The following is a 20,412-nucleotide window of genomic DNA, read 5'->3' on the forward strand; positions in this document are numbered from 1 at the left end:
TATTTCACAGTATCAGGCAGGACATAAGGCAAAATCAAATATCTATCCCTAAAATAAAAAGCCCACAACAACAATTAGGTTACTACGATAGCTTTACTCAAGACTATGATGAAATTTTCAAGAAAGATGGCTTGGGGGGAAAATGAAGTCCAAACACCTAATGCTAAAATACTGAGCAGATAAACAAAGAGCACAGGAGACATGCACAACACAGTGTAATCATTACCAAAAAAACAAGGCAGCAAAATCAGCCAGAAATATTAGCTAATAAAAACTATCACACTAACATAATGAGTGCTAAAACATTTAAAACATATTAATTCTCTTCTGTTAATTAATTAAAGGTTTCATAGTCTGCATTCTCCTATTTCATGAAGCCAACAGCAAAACAACCCTAAAATTTGCTGGCACTAGCTATCCAAAGCCAAGATGAATTTTAATATTAAATACACAGATCTATTTGTAAAGCAGAAGTGAACTAGCACAGTTCATTCTGACAATATTAGAAACTAAGTAACCCTTAATTCAAAACAAGCATTTCACAATTAAAACCAGCCATCTATAACAATCCACTAAGCAGAATTCAACAAAAAGGCCTCAGAAAATGATGCTCCTAACTGGTTAGCCTTTACATCAGCAATCCTACAATAAACAGGCCCTGAGCACATACCGTCAGGGTTTTTGGGATACATTTCCTTCATTAATCTCCAATATTAGCAGCAGCAGCATCACTCACTCTTCCATTCCTCTCCTCCTAAAACACATTCCCCAGGAGTCCTTTCAATGCAATTTTATCAGGATTTCCAGGAGGTCTCTCAGCCACATCCCTACGCACAGAGGCAGCAGGGATCTCTGCATTTGTAACAATCCATGGCTGCAAAGGAGGGTGGCAGGCACAGCGACTGTACCATAACCAAAATGCTGAGTTCTCCTCTCTCCTGCAGCACACGTACACACAGCCCGCGTCAGTGCCCGCCGCTCACAACAGCAGCCACAATGATGACACAAAATCTACAGAAAAAGCATGCATTACTCACTGGGTTTTATTCTTTAGCCTCTTCAGCATGGAATTCTTTACAATGTAGTAGGTATGAAATGAAACATTTTCCCTTTATTCCACGGATGCCGCTGTGTGAATACCATTAGACACCAAGGACAATAGGCAGGATCAGCTCGAACATTAAGAGCAAATATTTAATGGAAGACTGGTTACCCCCGTCTCTCCCTTTCACATCTCTGCCTCATGTATCCAGGCACGGGTGGTACTGGCTCCCTTGAGAGGCTGTAGCTAGCAGCTGAGACACAACTAAAACATGGCATGGATGTCAAGGAGCTGATGTCACCAAAACAAGTATTCCTCTGAAAAAGCCGGCAATTCCGTTAGGGAAGCGCTACAAATCGATGGGAATTGTTCAGCTGGACGTGCCGTGTTACACAATGCACTGCAGCACCAAGAGTGATAAATCAGACCAAGATCTGTCAGGGTAAATAAGCTGCGACTCCAATAACTAAGTTATAAAGCTGCCAATCAGCAGCTGGGATCCACAGACGCTGTCAGGAGCGCTGGCACCTCGAGGCACAGGAGAGAACACACTGAACGCCTCTGAAACAACCTTGTTTATTCCATCCTGAAAAAACTGCCCATCTACTGAGAAAGGAAAAGTGAAATGCAGGACTGGTCTAAAAGTCTGCCATCTTTATCAGGAAACACTGATCGAGCAGCCAAGGCTCCAGTCCAGCAGATGCTGGGAACACCCGGGAGAGGTCACACTGATGTCTGGGAAGGGATGGGAGATGTTTCAGCGAGGCTGATGGGAGATGGTCACACTCATGTCTGGGAAGGGATGGGAGATGTTTCAGCAAGGCTGATGGGAGATGGTCACACTGATGTCTGGGAAGGGATGGGAGATGTTTCAGCAAGGCTGATGGGAGATGGTCACACTCATGGCTGGGAAGGGATGGGAGATGTTTCAGCAAGGCTGATGGGAGAGGTCACACTGATGTCTGGGAAGGGATGGGAGATGTTTCAGCGAGGCTGATGGGAGATGGTCACACTCATGTCTGGGAAGGGATGGGAGATGTTTCAGCAAGGCTGATGGGAGAGGTCACACTGATGTCTGGGAAGGGATGGGAGATGTTTCAGCAAGGCTGATGGGAGATGGTCACACTGATGTCTGGGAAGGGATGGGAGATGTTTCAGCAAGGCTGATGGGAGATGGTCACACTGATGTCTGGGAAGGGATGGGAGATGTTTGTCACCTCCCAGCAGCACTGCCAGCTCAGGGAGAGGGGCTGCTTGGAGCCACAGCTGTGCACTCACACTGCGAGCTGGGGCTGGCTCCAACAACAGCACAGAAATGCAGCAGCAAAGGAAGACAGAGACAACACAAATGCAGGTGCTGGAGACTGTGCAGATTCTGTCTCACAGACAGCACCACATCAGTATAAGAACAAAGGTTCTTCAAGCACAGAAATAGCTTTCCTTAAGTCATGCAAATGGCACTGAAATATTAGGCATGTGGTTTATTTCATTAATGCATTACAGCTTTTATTTCAAGCTTTGCTGGCTGGTACAATCTCAAAACCATATCAGTTTAACAAAGGTGAGGATAGGTAGCAACTCTATCATTAAATTTCAACATAAATGCAAACCCTCCAGCAGTCTGTATTCCTGCACTCTTCTTCCAAAGTATTATTGTTCTGAAGGAGCTGGAGAGAGAAAGCCTACAATCCTACAGAAATAGAGATTTGCACTTCAGAAGACCACAAACTATTGGAAAGAGCCACTCCATGACCTAACATGAAGACATCTGAGCAACAGATTGGAAATGCAATTATTTCACAATTGAACAGTTTTGTTTAAAAACTCCATTTCAAACTGTCTGTAGCTCTGTAACAAACCAGCAATCCACACTTAGAACTACTAATTTAAGTAGAAGCTCATTTTGGATAGACCAACCACTTCACTGTTTATTTGTCTCTGGAAAAAACCTGAGGCAAACCCATAATCTCCTTTATAGTGCAAACATGATGCTCCAGAAAACATATCCATAGATTACATAATATTCTCACTTTTAAAGGGATTTCCTATGAATATAACTACTACTTTATTTAGTGATAAAGACTAAATAAGAAATTGAAACAGGATTAATATTTTCTGAAGCAAAGCAAATATTTCAGTCCTGACAAAATAAATAGTTCCTTAAATAAACTGTATCACCAACACCAGTAACATTTCCTTACAGTCCAAGTGCAATGCAGATGTCTGCTGTGGGCCTTTGGCTAACAAGCAACAGTACTCAATGTATTAGTCTATGCTAAATTCCAATTTAAATACAATTTAATAGTTATACCTAGGCCACTAGGCCCAATTTCCATGCAGGCCCCACAGATGCAAAGGGTAATGTGCATCAAATTAATTCATGAAACCATGAGAACCCTGACCAGAGACCCCTTGTCAAGCACATCCAACTGAACAGGATTTTGGAACAATCTGAGTTGACTCAACGTGACCTGTAAAACCAAACAGGGAGAAAAACCCTACAGACACCAGAACCAGGTCAGCTGAGCCACACTCAGCTGTGCTTTCTGCAGCTCCTCTCGTGGCTTGAGAGAACTCAAACTTCAAACAAATTAACACAAAAAACTTTCCTATTAGAATATCTACACCTTTAATGAGTTCATTAAATTAGGTGGCTCAGGGATAATTTCTTTGACTCTCCTAATCATAGTAGAAGAGCCTTTATCTGCTGCCCTTGTTCAGAAAATTAGAGGAATTAATGTTGTACATTTACTTTCTTTTCTTTTCTAAAAGACAATTTTAATAACCTAATCAACATGAAAACTTACCTGGTTTTTACAGTCAACCTTTCATCTACTGTGGTTGATGTAGTTAAATGTATAAAATCATATTTGAACTCTAACTTTCTGGTATTTATTTCACCTCTCTCCATCTCATAGAAGTTCTCAATAGATAACTTATTAGCATATAGGATAATTTCTCTGATTCAAAATAGCATTCACAACTATTACCACTGCACAACTCCTCTTCAGCCAGTGTCAGTGTAAATCCTGATCAACCAAGTACTTTTCTCCTAGTATGCATTACTTGCTCTTATCAGCAATTAGTTCTATCTCCTCTCATATTTCTCAAAGAGAAGAGCAAAGGTCCTTCAAATTCCTCAGTTAGCTTTTTTTAATACTCCTGTGAGCAGCCAAGCATCATCTGGTACTTTTGGCACCCAATTATTCCCATTTCTTTCCTTAACATTTACCAAGATATGAACTGAAGTCCTGATGCCATCCCTCTGTAATGAGAGCTGACTGTACAGCTATTTAATCCTTTTATCCCTGTGCAGTTCAGGTTATTACAAATACAGGTAAACCATATCAATTATGTGTCCTTCCTCTGGAGGTTTATCTACCTCTCACAGGATTATTTTTATAGAGATTAATAACCTTTTTATTAAAATGGCTGTATCTCCCTCTTCAGCACATCATTTCTTTTCCCTGAAAGTTAAAAAACCAAAAGAACCACAAAAAAAAGGAAAGGCCTACATTCAAACAGGCATCTTAAATCCTGTTGTCTCTTCCTCCAAATGTATCAGCAGCAAAAACCAGCATTAATCCCCAGAAACATTAAAACACTGCTACAACACTGATTTATGCAATTTGTCTGTTGACAAAATGTAAAACATTTTGCATTCTTTTAAGAAAACAAAACAGAAACACACATATGTAGCACTAATTATGAAAATCCTTTAATATATTTCTTTTCCATGTGACCAAAAAACAAAAGTTTAGCTAGAATTGGAGAAGATTTTAGTACTCACGGTCTTCTCCTGGACAAGGCATCCCGGGTTTCTCTGGAGTACTTGGGAAAACTACAACAAAAACATTACATTTTTAAGGTAAAAGATTCTCAGTAGCACTTCCTCCTTGATTCTTGAATACATTTACACACAAACAGTTTTTGGAAGCCTTGAAATAATTCTACATGAGAAATAATGCAGCCAGAATTTGGTTCTAGACTGGCAGGAGCTTATCCTGGAGTAAAGCATGAACAGATCTGTGCAGTGCTGAACTCAAAGCTCCTGCACAGTTTCAGCTTTGAGCTCCAGTTCCTTCCTCAACACCAAACTCCAGGGCAGAGCTACACAAAGGACACTTGGCAGGCAAGGGGGGCAGCCCAGGCTCCCCTGAAGCAATGCTGGCAGGGAGGGGATGCTGAGCTCTCAGTACTTGCCATGAATGATCAGGCCCTGGTCCCTGTTCTGACAGTAGAGCCGGAACGCCTCCTCCAGCTCCATCTGAGAGGAGATGGTGCAGGGGTCACCTAACAGAAAAACAACACACAGGCAAATTGACCACTGAAGAATTGCAATTAGTAAAAATGTACCAGCTTCTGGTATTGCCTTTTGTTCCATCACTTGATATTAAGCTGGCATTTTGATCAAAGCCAAAATGGAACAACACAATTATTCCTTCCAATTTGATCAAAATTGAGTAGACTGAACTATCCTACAGGATAATAAGAGAATAAAAGTGAACAGATATCCCTAAAGATCCCCCCCATTTTCTTGATGTCTGCTTGTGGTCACATTCTCAGCATTACCTTGGGAGGGTTATTTTTGTTAAAACTGGATAATTAATCCATCAATCCACTTAAGCAGACACATGTGAAGTACAGTACATCCCAATGCACTGAGAGCAGCACAGAAGCAAGGGTGTCACTCTGAACCCTGGCCCTCTGGGGCAGCCACCCTCCTGCAGCACACCTGGGCTGACACTTATGATATCCAGCCCAAGTGATGACACCAGGGTCAAGCAACACTTAAACTTGAATTTCTTATTTTTAAAAAATGTTCTTATTTTGTAAAATTATGAATCCAGGGCCCAGCTACCTCTCTTTGTAGGCTGCTGCTGTTGATGATCTATAAATGCAGCAATAATGCAACATGAAAGACAAAAGAATTATTTGTACTGCAAATCAACAATCCATATTCCTTGTATGTTTACAGGATTTTATCATGAGTGAGCTATTCAGAGTTCAAACCTTTTGGATCTTGTCAAAAACAAAGAAACACTACAAAAGCCCAACAGAAAATCTATTTTCTTCATCTCTTGGTAGGTTTTGTTTATTCATTAAGCCATGGGCAATTGTTTGCTTTTAGTTAGTTCAAAGAGAACATCTGTTTGTGCAATCAGTCAAATGAACTTAAATTCCATGTGGCAATAAGTGGAAACACTTGCATGCAGAAATAGGATAACTCACAAAACCCAGGAGGATCAGTAACAGCCAACACAGCAGATTGGCTGAAACTCAACCACTCAGACCCAGGAATCACAGAAAGGTTGAACAGGTATTTAACCAAGACTAGAGGAAAATACTTACTAGAACAGAGATTAAATAAATTCTTTTCATTTTAAGTAAACTTCAAAAAGCCAATGCAACAGAGAGCCCAACAAAGAAACATTTAACAGGACTCCTGTCTTAGAATCCTCCAGCTCAAAACTCAGGGGGTTTTCTTCTTCCCTGCAATAATCTCCCTTTATTAGCAGGCATGCAGTTCAACCAGCTAAGCACAGGCAATGTAATTATCTTCCATGTCCTTCTCATCAGGTTACTTCTTATTACACCACCATTAAACTGAGGGTGGTGCAGTTGCCTCTGTCCTTCTTGGCATTCAAAATATAAAGAATAAAATTTAGAAGTTTTAATACTACTTGTCCTTGGTGTCTTAAAAAGGGCTGAGTTGTCTTTGACTACCTCCTTCCAAGGTTAGTACTTCAAAATTCCATTTACTCAAACAACACTATCAGCTAAGAGAGCTATTTAAAAAACCAAACCACACCATTAAAACTATTAGCCAAACCAGTCTGGTATTTTTCCACCTTTCTGTATTCAGTTCTAGTTCTTCAGGCCCTGACTTTGACAAGGTGCTTCTGCAGAAGTGAATTCAGGCACTACTGCAATCAACCCTGATGTCCTAAGTTTCATTTCTGCAAGCTCCCTGCTCTGGGACAGGGCTCTGTAGTCAGGTATTTAGAAACAAGAACCCCCCACAGTATGAGATTTGTTTACAGAAGTTCCTCCATGCCCCTTCTCTGTACCACAGTGACCAACAAACCCTGAGAAGTGTTTCAGGCCAATACCTTCATCATCAATCCACTTGAGGGTGATGGGCTGCTCCTGCTGCAAGTTACACATCTCGTGCACTTCATCACAGAGCTCAGCATAGCTCATGGATGCATCCAGGTTGGTTATCAGGATGTCCCTGCAGAAGATGAAAACATCAGCATTTACCAGAAAATACCTGCATATTCCAGCAGTTCCACCTATGGACAGCAAGCTGCAGAGTGATACAGAGTGAGCATTCTCATAGAAAACACTCCCACTGTGCCAGCAGGATTACACCTCACAGTGCTTACCTTAAAATACTTCAGTGTGGAGGAAATAAATGTGTTAATTACCAGTCTTTAATGCATGTTTACTCGGGTGAGCCAAGCTCCCTTATTATAATGATCAGTGCTTGAAGTGTTGTTAAAAAAAACAAACCAGAAGCTTTCATAATAATTTTTTTTTTAAATCCAGGTGCTTCTTCCATCAGGAGATAAATAAAATCTAAATTCTTGTAAAACCCTTTAAAACAGAGGCTTTAGCTCACATCCACTATATTGTTTGAGATGAAGCTTTGATTAGGTGAATTCTCAGAAGATGTAATTACAGGAAAATTCAGGTAAAATCTTACTCAAATTCTGCATCTTGCACTCTACCTTTGTAGTGTTTAGAGAACATGAATCCAGTACTGAACTCTCTATGTAATCTATACATTATCTCAGGAATTTGTGACAATAACTTTTGATATAAGGGAAATCCACAAGTCCTGTCAAAGCAGGTCAAATACTGAAAAAGGAAAAAAGATTATGCAAAACAAAATCTGATTATTTTGAAACAAGACTTTCTACTACTTTTAAAATATTTTTCAAATAATTGACTCTGTGAAATCAATTAATAAACAAGTGCAAAAAGAAACAGGAGATGAATTTAAATCATTCCACTGCCTTCAAAACTTTCCAGAGGACAATTAGGAAACTGTTTTGTAGTTAATGGCTACTGGCATGTGTAATTCTTTCCCCTCTTAGTGCAATACAGCAAATATATCAGAAGTTGTCCAACATGACTGAGATGATTTTCCTGTTTCCATACTATGTGAGAAGTCATTTTAGAAAAAATGTTATACAACATATTCTGCCTACTCATGTCTTTCAGCAGCAGTTCAACAGTACAACACTGAAATAAGAAACTTCAACTCTACAACTCACATTTGAAATGATATGCATTAATAACTTGCCATTTTGCCTTTGCTGAGAAAAATTCCTATAAGCACAGCTGTAAAACAATCATCTTAAAGAACTGGACTGTTTCAAATTCAGATTAAAGCACTGCTACCTTTTCAAGTGTATCTTTAATCTATACTTTGTAGCATTCTCAAAGAGCAGCAACTTCATAATTCTTCAGAACAGCAAAAGAAATACATATGCTGCCTGCCAACCTGTGCATCCACACCATCCACAACACTGAGCTGCCAGGTGAGGCTGAGTTTAAGAACATTTCCCTGTCAAAGAACTCATGTTTTATGCATTCATGAATGCAAGAGACCAAACTGGTTCTCAGAGCAATGTTTGAGGGCTGGTACAATGCCTTGCCCCAAGACAAGGGCACCAGCAGATGCATTTATTTAATGCTCATTATTTAATGCACTGCCACCAGGAGCCACTCATGAAATCAGCAGCTGTAGATCTGTGGTAACCATGGACAATCAGACTTGCACTTTTGATTTAAATATCTAAATAAAATTCAAAAACTGAAAATACACTGTAAGACAGCACTACTACACACACTATAAACTCCAAATGAAACTGGCAACTACTAATCAGCCTTGAATTGTTCAAATTGTTATAACAGATGTCATATAAAGGTAAATGAATGAATTTCATATCCATGATGCCCATGTTCCTTTGAGATCTACTGTATTTAATCCTAACATCTCCACAGCCACATCAGGCAATCAGGGCACAGGGAAGTGAAAACCATTCCTTGTTTAAACAATCCCACAGGACACTTTAAAAAGTATTTGAAACTGGACACTCCCCAGTGATGTGAAGAGCTAATGATCAGTAAGCTCTGTGTGAGCAGTTAGAGCAAGAGAAATAATTGCAGTGACAACCAAAGGTGTCATCCCTCAGAGCCAAGATAACCCAGCAGAGCAGAGTGCACCCTGCTCTGCTCCAGTGATCCCAAGTAACCAGGTAGCAACTGAGGCAAGTTCTGGCATTCTTGCTTCATCACTGCAGTTACTTCGTTTTTCTTTTGTAACCTACTCTGGCAGTGATTTCTACTGTGCTATGTTAGGAACTCTGGCACACCCAGAACAGGAATACCTGAGATACTCAGCCTCCAGAGATCCACTCAACACTCACATGTTCCAAACTTCCTCATGCTCCCATTTCTAGCAGGCATTTCAACATGGCACCTGCACTATCGTTTTCATTTCAGCACTTAGTCCCTGATTCTGAAGTTGCTCAGCATCAATGATTTCCTGCAGTCTGGCAAATTTGTTCAAAAGCTGAGAGCAGTGGAGACACTGAGATGATCAGTTATAGAGGCTGTAATGCCAAAGAGAGTCAGTTTTACATCACACAATTTGATCAGCAGAACAAAAACAAAATTCATAGAGCTTGTAACTCTTGTTTGTAAACTGACTTCTACAGACTTCACAGCTCATGCAAAAGACTGAATGCAGTGTTTCAGGAAAAACTACAGCAGTTTATTGTAAAACATGGTAATAATAATTACTTGACTTCTAACAGGACACAATTATTATCACCTGCCCCAGCTGTGCACAGACAAGTTCCACAGACACTCTGCTTTCACTTTATACAAGCACCACCTGCCAGCAGGCCTCCCCAATCATTTACAGCCAGTTCTACTGATGCTTGTAGTGCCTTCCCCACAGAACTGAGCTCTCCCATTGCATTCCCACATTAATTCACTTGTTCTAGAATTCTAAACTCAGCACCTCAAACTACATGGCATTGGTAAGCAGGTAAGTTTAAAACAAAAGCATTTTGTTTTCCATAACATTTGTGAAGTGACTTCCATAACTGTATCACATTTAATTCAAACCAGCATTTTTCTACACCATGATGTAAGAACATGCACAGTGGTAGCTACATTTACTCATTTAACAGTAAAACACCAGAAAAGATCACTCAAGTCACTTATTAAATGCCAACAAGTTCAGTCTAAATACTTCCAATCAACTCTAGGATCTACTTGGGCCAAATATTTAATTCCTCAAATGCCTTAAACTCAGGCTTAAAGGAAGACAGGAGAGACTAAGGCAACATTATTTCACAAGGTCCTCAGAGTGGCAGCAAGGCAATTAGATTAAACATACCTGAAAATTCAAATTTCATGTTGCTGCAATAAAACCTTCCTGTTTCTACTGTCAACTGAGTGAAGTCATAAGGGACCATGACATTCTGATTATAGACAGGATAAAATGTAATAACTGCATGTGGGGGCAGGAGATGGATCTAACCTGGCTGTGACCATGGCAATCAATAATCCATCAACCCACAATAACTGGGGGTTTGTCACTTATGCACATTTTCTCCCCTTCTGAAAGAATAAATTAACTTTTCCTCTTGATCAGCATGCTGCAGGAGTCTGTCTGGTATTTTAATAGCTCAGAAGTTTACCTGCCTGATCTGACATTAATTACAAATCCACCAAAGCCCTGGTTACTTTATCACCAGGTCAGACCACGAACTCCTGCTCAATACACTTCAAAAATAGACAGGTCACAACACAGAGGAAAGGACACACTGACTTACCCACTGTAGTGTGTTTTTACTCTGATGAAGTCTTTGTTCAGATCAATTTTTGAGCCCATTCTGCTAGGCATGGTCTGTATTTAGCAGCTATATAAAATTATAAGTGTGCAGAAATAAGTTGATTGAAGACAGATTCTGAAGTGAAGAGCTTCACATGTGAAATGTGTCTCTGCTCCAGATGATTCTCAATCCAGCTGCACAGATAAAAAAAACCCAGAATATTGATGAACATACACACACTGCTAAACAAATGAGTTGTGTCAAATTTTAGAAACACAAATAGTTTTACACAGAACAGCAAAAAACATCAAAAGGAAAATGTGTAAGACCATTGACCTGCACAGAAATTAAATAAGATTGGTTAAAAATACCCTGAACAATTTAGCTTTACAGAAATATCCCAAGTATTTGAGGATGTTTTCTTAATCATCCAACAGCTCCCTCCTGGCTGAAATACTCCACAGAAGTTTTTACTTATTCATCAACACAGCATCTTACTCCTTTCTCCCAAAGAATCAAGTAACTAAAAATAGGTTTTTTCTGTAAATAAAACATTGCAGTCAATTACTATCAGCTACAATTTTACCCACGAGAAGCAGCAGAGGAACTCCGAGGGGCAATTGAGCATACCTTTATGACTGGAGCCTGACAAACATCCTGTTTATTCCAAACCACCCCCTCACGCAGAGGTGAGACACCTCCCTGGCCTCGCTGTCCGGGCAAGGTCCCGGGGGAGCGGAGACTCCCGAGAGCTCCACCCGACCCTCCCGGGGGGCTCAGGGGAACACGCGGCCGCTCCCGCCCACCCGCGGTCCCCCCTCAGCCCCGGCCTGCGGGGAGCGGCCGGGACGCGGCACCGTCGCTCGGGACGAGCTGGCGCCGGCGCTTCCCCGGACGGAGCGGTCTCCCCCGGGACCGGCCGGGCTCCTACCTGCTCCGACCGCCGCGGTCCCACCCCACACAGAGGGACCCGCGGCACGCAGGGGCCGCTCCCTGAGCCCTGCCCGGCTACACCTCCGCGGCCTCAAGTTGCTCAAAGTCCCGCAAGGAAGTTTCGAAGCGGACTTTGCCTCGCTGGCGGCGGTGCCCCGGCGGGGAGCGGCGGCGGCGGCCGGCGGAGGAGCCGCGCTGTCCCTCAGGTGCCCCCTCAAGTCCCGCCCCGGGTGGCCCCCGCACCCCTCAGCCGCTGTCCGGGCTCGGCACCGCGCGCCCGCGGCAACATGGCGGTCTGAGGGCGGGAGCCGCAGCCAATGGAGAGCCAATCCCCGCCCGGGTCCCGCCTCCCCGCCGCCAATGGCAGCGCGGGAACCGTTACCTGGGGAGCCGGAGCGTCCCGGCCAACCAGAGCGGGCGGGGGGGCGGCGGGGAACACCTGCAGCCAATGGGAGCGCGGCGCTGCAGGGAGCGGCGGCTGAGGGAGCGGGGCGGGGGACAGGTGTGAGGGGACAGCGCTGAGGGGACAGCGCTGAACAGACAGGTGTGAGGGGACAGGTGTGAGGGGACAGGTGTGAGGGGACAGCGCTGAATGGACAGGTGTGAGGGGACAGCGCTGAGGGGACAGGTGTGAGGGGACAGCGCTGAACGGACAGGTGTGAGGGGACAGCGCTGAATGGACAGGTGGAGGGGACAGCGCTGAGAGGACAGCGCTGAAGGGACAGGTGTGAGGGGACAGTGCTGAGGGGACAGGTGTGAGGGGACAGCGCTGAGGGGACAGCGCTGAACGGACAGGTGTGAGGGGACAGCGCTGAGGGGACAGCGCTGAGGGGACAGTGCTGAAGGGACAGGTGTGAGGGGACAGCGCTGAGGGGACAGCGCTGAACGGACAGGTGTGAGGGGACAGCGCTGAGGGGACAGCGCTGAGGGGACAGTGCTGAAGGGACAGGTGTGAGGGGACAGCGCTGAGGGGACAGCGCTGAGGGGACAGCGCTGAACGGACAGGTGTGAGGGGACAGGTGTGAGGGGACAGCGCTGAGGGGACAGCGCTGAGGGGACAGTGCTGAGGAGACTCCTGTGAGGAGACAGCGCTGAGGGGACAGCGCTGAAGGGACAGGTGTGAGGAGACAGCGCTGAGGGGACAGCGCTGAAGGGACAGGTGTGAGGGGACAGCGCTGAGGGGACAGCGCTGAAGGGACAGGTGTGACTGGACAGGTGTGAGGGGACTGTGCTGAGGGGACAAGTGTGAGGGGACAGCGCTGAAGGGACAGGTGTGAGGGGACAGAGCTGAGGGGACTGCGCTGAGGGGACAGCGCTGAGGGGACAATGAGGGGACAGCGCTGAGGAGACAGGTGTCGGGACTGGTATGAGGGAACGGGATGTGTGAGGGGACAGCGTTGAGGGGCTAGGGGACACGTAAGGGAGATCAGGTGTGAGGGGACTGGTGAGAGGGGACAGAGAGAGAGAGGACTGTGCTCAGGGGACAGGGGACAGGTGTGACAGGATACTGATGTAATGGCACTGGTGTGAGGGGACTAGGGACTGAGGAGAGGTTCTGAGGGGACATGGATGGGACTGATGTGAGGGGACAGAATTGGAGGGGTCATGTTCTGAGGGGACAAAGGCCAGGTGCTGAAGGGACAGGTGCTGAAGGGACAGGTGTGATGGGACAGGTGTGATGGGACAGGTGTGATGCCACAGCTGCTTCCCAGGCAATCCCAGCAGGAAGCCCCAGCAGTGATGTCCGGTGAGTGTCAATCCAGCATCCAGCCCAGGGAGGGGCCACTCAAAGTGGCTAAAGCAGGAAAATCACAGCTGAGATAATAAAGAGGGAATAATATCAGACTGGCCAAACGAGAGAAAAAAACAATATATTAGTGGTGGAGCAACCAGAGTTCCACAAGAGGCAGTCTGTGACATGTTTAATGCTTTGTAAAGTTGGGTTTGGATGTTTTTCCCTAAAGATGCTTTGGTATTTTGCTTCCAAACCGAAACAAATCAGGATCTCCTGTGTTTTCCTCACAGAAAGCTGGGATGGTGAGCTCAGAGAGTCCTCTAGTGGAAATGCTGCTCATCCTGCCCAAACAGCTGGTTTCCTTGTGTACTTTAAAACTTTTCTAAGCAAATCAGCTATCCAAGCAAAAGGGATGCTTTGGGGCTTTTCTTGATGTATTTATATCCACCATTGGGCAGCATGACCCACCACATTTGAAAAATAAAACAAGAAGACACAACTATTAGAGGGGTTTTTTTTTTGGGCTACCTGGAGTTCAGTGGTCATGATTTGTATTTTGAAATGGAAAAAAATAATCGGTCCTTAGTCTTCTGCTATTCCATGTGTACAACTATCTCGAGTTTTTTTCAGGCACATTTAGCACTTTCTCAGCATCCTTGTGGGGCTTTTGGGATTTGTGAGTTGGACAGGTGGCAGCAGGGTAGCTCTGAGGCTTCTTTTGGTGTTTCTGCAATCTTCCAAAATACAAATAAATAATAATTGGCACCAGTTTAATTAGCAGTAAAATGGGAAAATGTGTTCCCATCAGTCAAGATGTTTTCTCTGACACCAAGGAAATGCATCCCATGGCTTCATTTATCAGTCTTTAATTGAATTATTTGTGTGTCCACTGCTAATTTCATCTTATTAGGAACTCTCAAATTGGTTTCAAGGTGGGTCCTTAAATCTTCATGTGCTCCCAATTTCTCTGCTTAAAATGGAGAACATTATGTAAGGTAGGTCTGCAAACATCATTCTTTCAGGTCAAGGGAGTCTTTGATCTCCATGTCAATTAAATGCTTCAGCTCCTTGAGCTGTTGGATTGGGAGATAAAAGGTTTTTCAGAACTGTGATCTGAAGTTTTCTGTGGTTTATTGCTGTTTTTTTCTTCTAGCACAACTTACCAAGGGGAAAAGCTCAGGTATATTTTCAGTGCTTGATGAAAAAAAAAAATCTCAACCATAATAGTTTTCCATCTCACAGAGAAATTTTGTAGTTGGTCACTTACTGTCCATGCTGTTGCTTTAGGAGGCTCGTTTTGGGTTGGTTTGATTTTCTTGTGTTACAAGACTGTTTAAACAGTTGAATTTCTCAATAGATATTCCCACTTTTGGACAGATGGCAGCTTTTGGAGAGGACCTTGGCTTTGCTCTGTGCATTAGCTGACAAGATTGTAACTGGTTTGAAACACAAGTTGTAAATCCTCAGTGCATTCCTTTTTCAGTGCATTCCTTTTTCCCCCTTTATTTTTCCAGATGGCAGGCACTTTTGTCTGCTACCAAGCCATCCTCAACTTAAAAGTTGCAATATTTCTGTCACCTCCATCTAGATTTGAAGAGCTGACAGGCTCCTACAGGTTATTTTATTTTATTTTATTTTATTTTTATTTTATTTTTATTTTTATTTTATATTACTTTATTTTATTTTTATTTTATTTTTTATTTTATTTTTATTTTATTTATTTTATTTTATATTTTATTTTATTTTATTTTATTTTTATTTTATTTTATGTTATTTTTCCAGGTGGAAATGAGATATCTAAAATTTTAGTTCTTTTATAAAATCACCATTAGAATCTTTTCATATCAGGTCATTTAAGAGCAGTGATCTGAAACAATGTTTGAGAAAGAGAAAGCTGAAAAGGTTTGGGTTTTTTTTTTTTTCAAATATTTCATTTCTGAAATTCTACATTCAACCTCAGCATCCAGACATGCCACAGATTATCTGTATCAGCAAAAACGTGATTTATTCAAGAATCTACTGATGGCAGTGCCACTGCTGCAGCCTGGCAGTGTGAATTGTCTTTTTGATTACAAGTTATGATCTTTCCGAATGTTGCTCTCAGAACATTCTCATTATTTCCGGGCACTGAATTCCTTTCAGGCTGTACATCCGCGCCTTTCCAGCAGATGGCAAGAGATTCCCAGGTAACCCTGGGTATCACGGCTGTGCAGACGATGCTTACGAGCCGTGCGTTTTTATTTAGTGCTTCGGGGCGTTGAGAACTGTCCTTTAAAATCAGTTTAAAAGGAGAAAAAAAATCATCTTTGGGTAAATAATTTCATTAATCTCAAGTACAGCTTGAGCCATCAGACACGAGGTTCTTCTCTGTTTCTGACAGGGCTGACCAGAAAACTCCTCCCTCCCAAAGGCTCCAGTGAAAACATCGTTATGGCAGCTGCTTCCTGCAGTCAACTGTTGCAAAAAAGGAGCAGTCGGTGCTGATTTCACCTCGGCAGAAGACAGGTACCCTGTTAGTTCTTGAATTCATGACTCAAAATCTTCAGCTATATTAAGACCTTTCAAGTTTCCGAGGTTTTAAAGATTTAGTAGGGATTAGAACGATGCTTTCACAGTGTGAACTAAACAACAAAGAAATTGAGAGAGACAGCTCATATCTGCAAGTGCATGTGAAGTGTGAGTAACCAGTTCTGTATCACTTCAGAATAAAAATGCCTCCCCATAGAACGTCTCTAGCAGATCAAACCAGCAGCTCTCCAGCCTACTTACTCTTTTCTATTGCCAAGGAAGAGACTGGATATTGTTTCCATTGAAATTACTGGCAGTGAAATCCTTGGGTGCAGTGGGAATCAATTTGGGCCAGGTGCCACAAAGTTTGGATAAAAATAATAAGGCAAAACATTAATATATTTGAACATAAACTGGAGTAAAGCAGATTTTCTACATAATATCAGAAATCACCATGGCAATTCTTTGTAGATTTTCTTGCTGGCTTGAATATTAGTGTTTTTCTAGCCTGTGTTAAAATAGACAAAATGAATAATGTTTCAAGACTATTTTAAGCCAACACCTCCCTTACTTGTCTGTCTTATATAAGATAGAAGCAACCAGAAGCTGACTCTCTTGTTGACACCTCATTAGCCAGGAGGAGAAAGAATTCCATGAGTAGCCCAAACTACACATCTTTAAAAGCAACTAAACCAAACCTTTGGGCTTCTGTATTAACTTTGTCAGGATATTTAAACAACCTGTTTGATTTTACAAAATTATGTGCACTGCAATTGATTAAGAAAATGTAGAACCTCCTGTCCTTTCTGCACATACAAGGATGTTTATGCAAAAGTTTCACCTGCAAAGATGAGGGTAGGATAATCTTAAATATATCCATAAAAAATGTAGTTAAAGATGTACAGAAATAGTTCTTTTGTATTTGTTTAAAGCTGGAAGAAATGCAGCAATAGAGGAAGAACAGGCTGGATGGAACATTGTACCAGATGTTTTACAGATTACTCTGTGTTTCATCACTCAGCCTTTATTTAATCTTAAGGCTGTAGTAATTGTAGTACTGCAATAGCTCAATGCCCCATATATTGCTTTGCTGCTTCCAGCTCTGCCTGCTCCAATTGGCCAAAGCTGGCCAATTATTTATTTCTGTGGAAAGAAAAATGTTCTCCCTACTCCACTTGGAAACCCCATGAATGAAAATGGAGTTTTGTGATATTTGTGCTGCTCTCCTGGAGATTACTTACCCAAGGAACAACCAATGCAACCTGGATTTGATAGTAACTTATGTTACCCAGCAACTGTGTTAGAGATGTTTGGGCCAAAATTAGGAAGAGTTTCTTTAAGAGTGTGGAGAATTTGAGGCATGACTTAAACTACCTTTTTCTCTCTGTTGCACATATGGGGTTAGTAGTGTGCAGTGAGAGAGTGAAACAGGGAGGAAAGAGTGTGTTTGTGTGGGAGTGTGTTTGTGTGGGAGTGTGCTGCTGAATTATCACAGGGTTGGTTTCTTGCCTTTTATGTAATAATCATTGGAAGGTACAAAGGTTTGGCAGTTGAGACTTTCAGTCCTGTTTTTCATACCTGAGCAATAAGATTATATTAGTTTTACCTAATATGTTCTTTCGCCAAAGAAAAAGAAAATTTCCTCTTCTTTTCCCCTTTCCAAAAGGAAAAAAAAGGGAAAGAGAACTGAGGATCAAGTGAAACAGATGTACTGCAAGAGTTAAAGAAAGGACAAGTTTCCAGAGCTTTCCAGTGTCTCAGAAATGCAGAATATTTGGATTTACTTTTTTGGACCAATCTTTTCATGGAACAGTGAACTCCCAATAACATCTGATTAGTTCTGTTCCTGCTATATTTTCTGACAGTCTGGGCTTGACTGTCCTCTCAGATTTGTTTTTACTGTGCAGGACTTAGTAAAAGGAATAGCTGTGGCACAAAGCTGGTCCCTGATGCATTATGTAATGAGCAGCTTAGATCCTCAAATTAATTCTATTTAAGACACAGTGCCTTTCTCATCTATCTACCAAATCCATCCAAAACCACTTATTCATTGCCAAATTTTAATTCAGTTTTCATTAGGAAGAATCAGCTCTGTGTGTTTGTAACATATATTGCACCCAGTGTTATTTTATATCAAACAGCCTTTCAACCACGGTGAGTGGTTTGAGCTCTGTAATAAATGGGGCAGGAGGGAGCTGCTTCCGATTGTTTTCTTCAACAAAAATATTCTCAAAACTTTCAAGAAGCTGTTTGTTATCTGTTCTGTTTTCTTCAACAAAAATATTCTCAAAACTTTCAAGAAGCTGTTTGTTATCTGTTCTGCTTCAGAGACAAGCACACAGGGTGCTGCTTTTCCAGGGTAATGACTGGGAGTATTTCAAATCAGAGCAATCGCATTAAGTGTTTTGTTGTCCCAACAGCAGAAGCCTCATTGAGCTAAATTGGTTTTGCTACATTATCTATTGGATTAGCAAACCAGTTCAAAACTGATGGGAGAGCTTTTACTTTAACTGGGATAAATGCTTTCATTTTTACCCAGAAACAGGACAGACATTTCTGGTCTTTAACCTCTTCATAGTGCTGTCACTATGAATGCCAGCATTACCTTCAAACAAATGCAGCATCTTGCTCTTCTTCATCTTTCCTCCTGTGCTTTCTGATTCTTTCCAACCTCATGAGGCAGCAATAGCTATTTTTTCACATCAGTACAGCTTTGTGCATAAGTGCCCCCCAGAAAGCTCTCATGAGCACACAATGGTGCTTCCTCTTCTGTTGTCAAGGCCAAAGGAGAGTTTTGCAAACCCTTGGGCACTGAAAAGGCAGGATGTCATTATGGGCTGAAATCTCTAGGGTCATTCTGATTTTCCTTCTAATGCATTTTATCTTCCAGTTCAATAGTTGGAATGCCTATTTTGTCCGTTTATAGAAGCTCCAATTTCTGTATATCTACATTTTATTAACACTTCACATTTAGAATGATTACATTAACACATATCCCACTCTTTTTCTCACAGACACGCCAGTCCACAGAGCAGTACTATAAATTGCTGAAAGGAACACAAATGCTCTCAGGTGCAGCACAGAAAAAGTGCCTTCTCATCTGTCACATACTGCTTTTTTATGGCACTAGTACAACCCATCCAAAGTCAGCATTCAACTGACATCAGATCTGGCTTATTTCACTTTAATTTCACATCATGAAATTGGAGTTGAATAGGGAATTGTCTCTAGATGTTAATAGGTCTAAAGCAGTGATGTCTGAGGAGTTTTAAATATGATGATTTTAAATGAAAAAAAAAAAAAAAAGTGAAGCACACACAAAAGTATAGAAGATTCAAATTTATGCAAAACTCCAATCAATTCACCATACTCCTGTGCTGAAATGTCTCCTCAAAAGTTTGAATGGCATCTGAATTTTCAGTTTCTGGCTCTGGAAACCAATTTAAGAAAATCTCCCTCTTGTTGATGGAGGTGTTTTGTCTTGTGCTACTCATGCAAGTGCAACAACAGCAGCTGAAACTCCTGCTCCCCCTCAGATCCCCTTGTTTCTGGGATGGACACGTTGCATGTGTGTGCTCACAGGGCGCTTCTCCAACTCCCTGCAAGCTTCTGAGATATTTTTTGCCTTTTATTTATGCTTCTGTCTACATCACTGTAGGTACTCTGACATTCTGGCTCTGGGGTTTTTTGAGGAGATTGCTGCCACCTTTTACTTTGATCAGTCACGCTGAGCTGTGCACCTTGAAGATCTGCAGTCAAACTAGAGAAAAAATTCCCTGAATAAATGTTGTGGGGCAGTCAGCAGGACATGCAGCCTGTGCCTGTCTCCCAGATGGAGAAGCAGCTCACTGTGTCCAATAACCCCATGTGATCAGTCACTTGGCTGCAGTGCAGGGAGTTATGGCAGGTGCACAGTTACCAACTAGTACTGCTGAAGTAATGAGATTGGACACTGCCTTTGTAATAGCTGCAGCCATCTTCCTGCTAATTACTGTCAACAACCGGCCACTGCACACTAGAGGGACCAGGGCAGTGCCTCCTTCTCTGCTCTTTAATAGCTTGAATTCCCAAATCATGGATTATTTTCTAAGGATTTGCACTCCTCAGGAACTTGCTGTGAATATTCCTCCAGCTGGGTTTAGTCAATAATTTCACTCTTAGCAGAAGTTACCAACATTGACAGGCTACATAATAAACTTATAGTGGGATACAAAAAGGCTGGATTCTGCTTTCCCAGCAGAAATTAATCTGATTTTAAACTAAAGATTATTTCTGATTTTTACAAGTATAACAGAGAAGGTGGCAGGACCATGGTCCTTCTAAAGCAAGTAGTA

General features: G+C 42.3%; 1 protein-coding gene across 3 annotated transcripts in view; it reads right to left on the reverse strand.

The window, feature by feature from the left end:
• Positions 1–12,067, reverse strand: part of PRKCZ (protein kinase C zeta) — a 42,362-nt gene extending 30,295 nt beyond the window's left edge. The window contains exons 1-5 of one of the 3 annotated variants that reach the window (XM_054647914.2): positions 11,834–12,067; positions 10,903–11,096; positions 7,156–7,277; positions 5,246–5,335; positions 4,833–4,883 (exon numbers count right to left, since the gene is read on the reverse strand). In XM_054647914.2, coding sequence (XP_054503889.1) covers positions 4,833–4,883; positions 5,246–5,335; positions 7,156–7,277; positions 10,903–10,973 — 334 coding nt within the window. In that variant the 5' untranslated portion in view covers positions 10,974–11,096; positions 11,834–12,067. Of the gene's footprint in view, positions 1–670; positions 950–1,037; positions 1,474–4,832; positions 4,884–5,245; positions 5,336–7,155; positions 7,278–10,902; positions 11,097–11,833 lie in introns of those variants that run through there. The other 2 variants (XM_077190106.1, XM_054647912.2) reach the window with 2 other exon arrangements.
• Positions 12,068–20,412: the final 8,345 nt, after the last annotated feature.

This window comes from Agelaius phoeniceus, chromosome 24 (genome assembly GCF_051311805.1).
Source record: "Agelaius phoeniceus isolate bAgePho1 chromosome 24, bAgePho1.hap1, whole genome shotgun sequence".
Classification (NCBI taxonomy): domain Eukaryota; kingdom Metazoa; phylum Chordata; class Aves; order Passeriformes; family Icteridae; genus Agelaius; species Agelaius phoeniceus.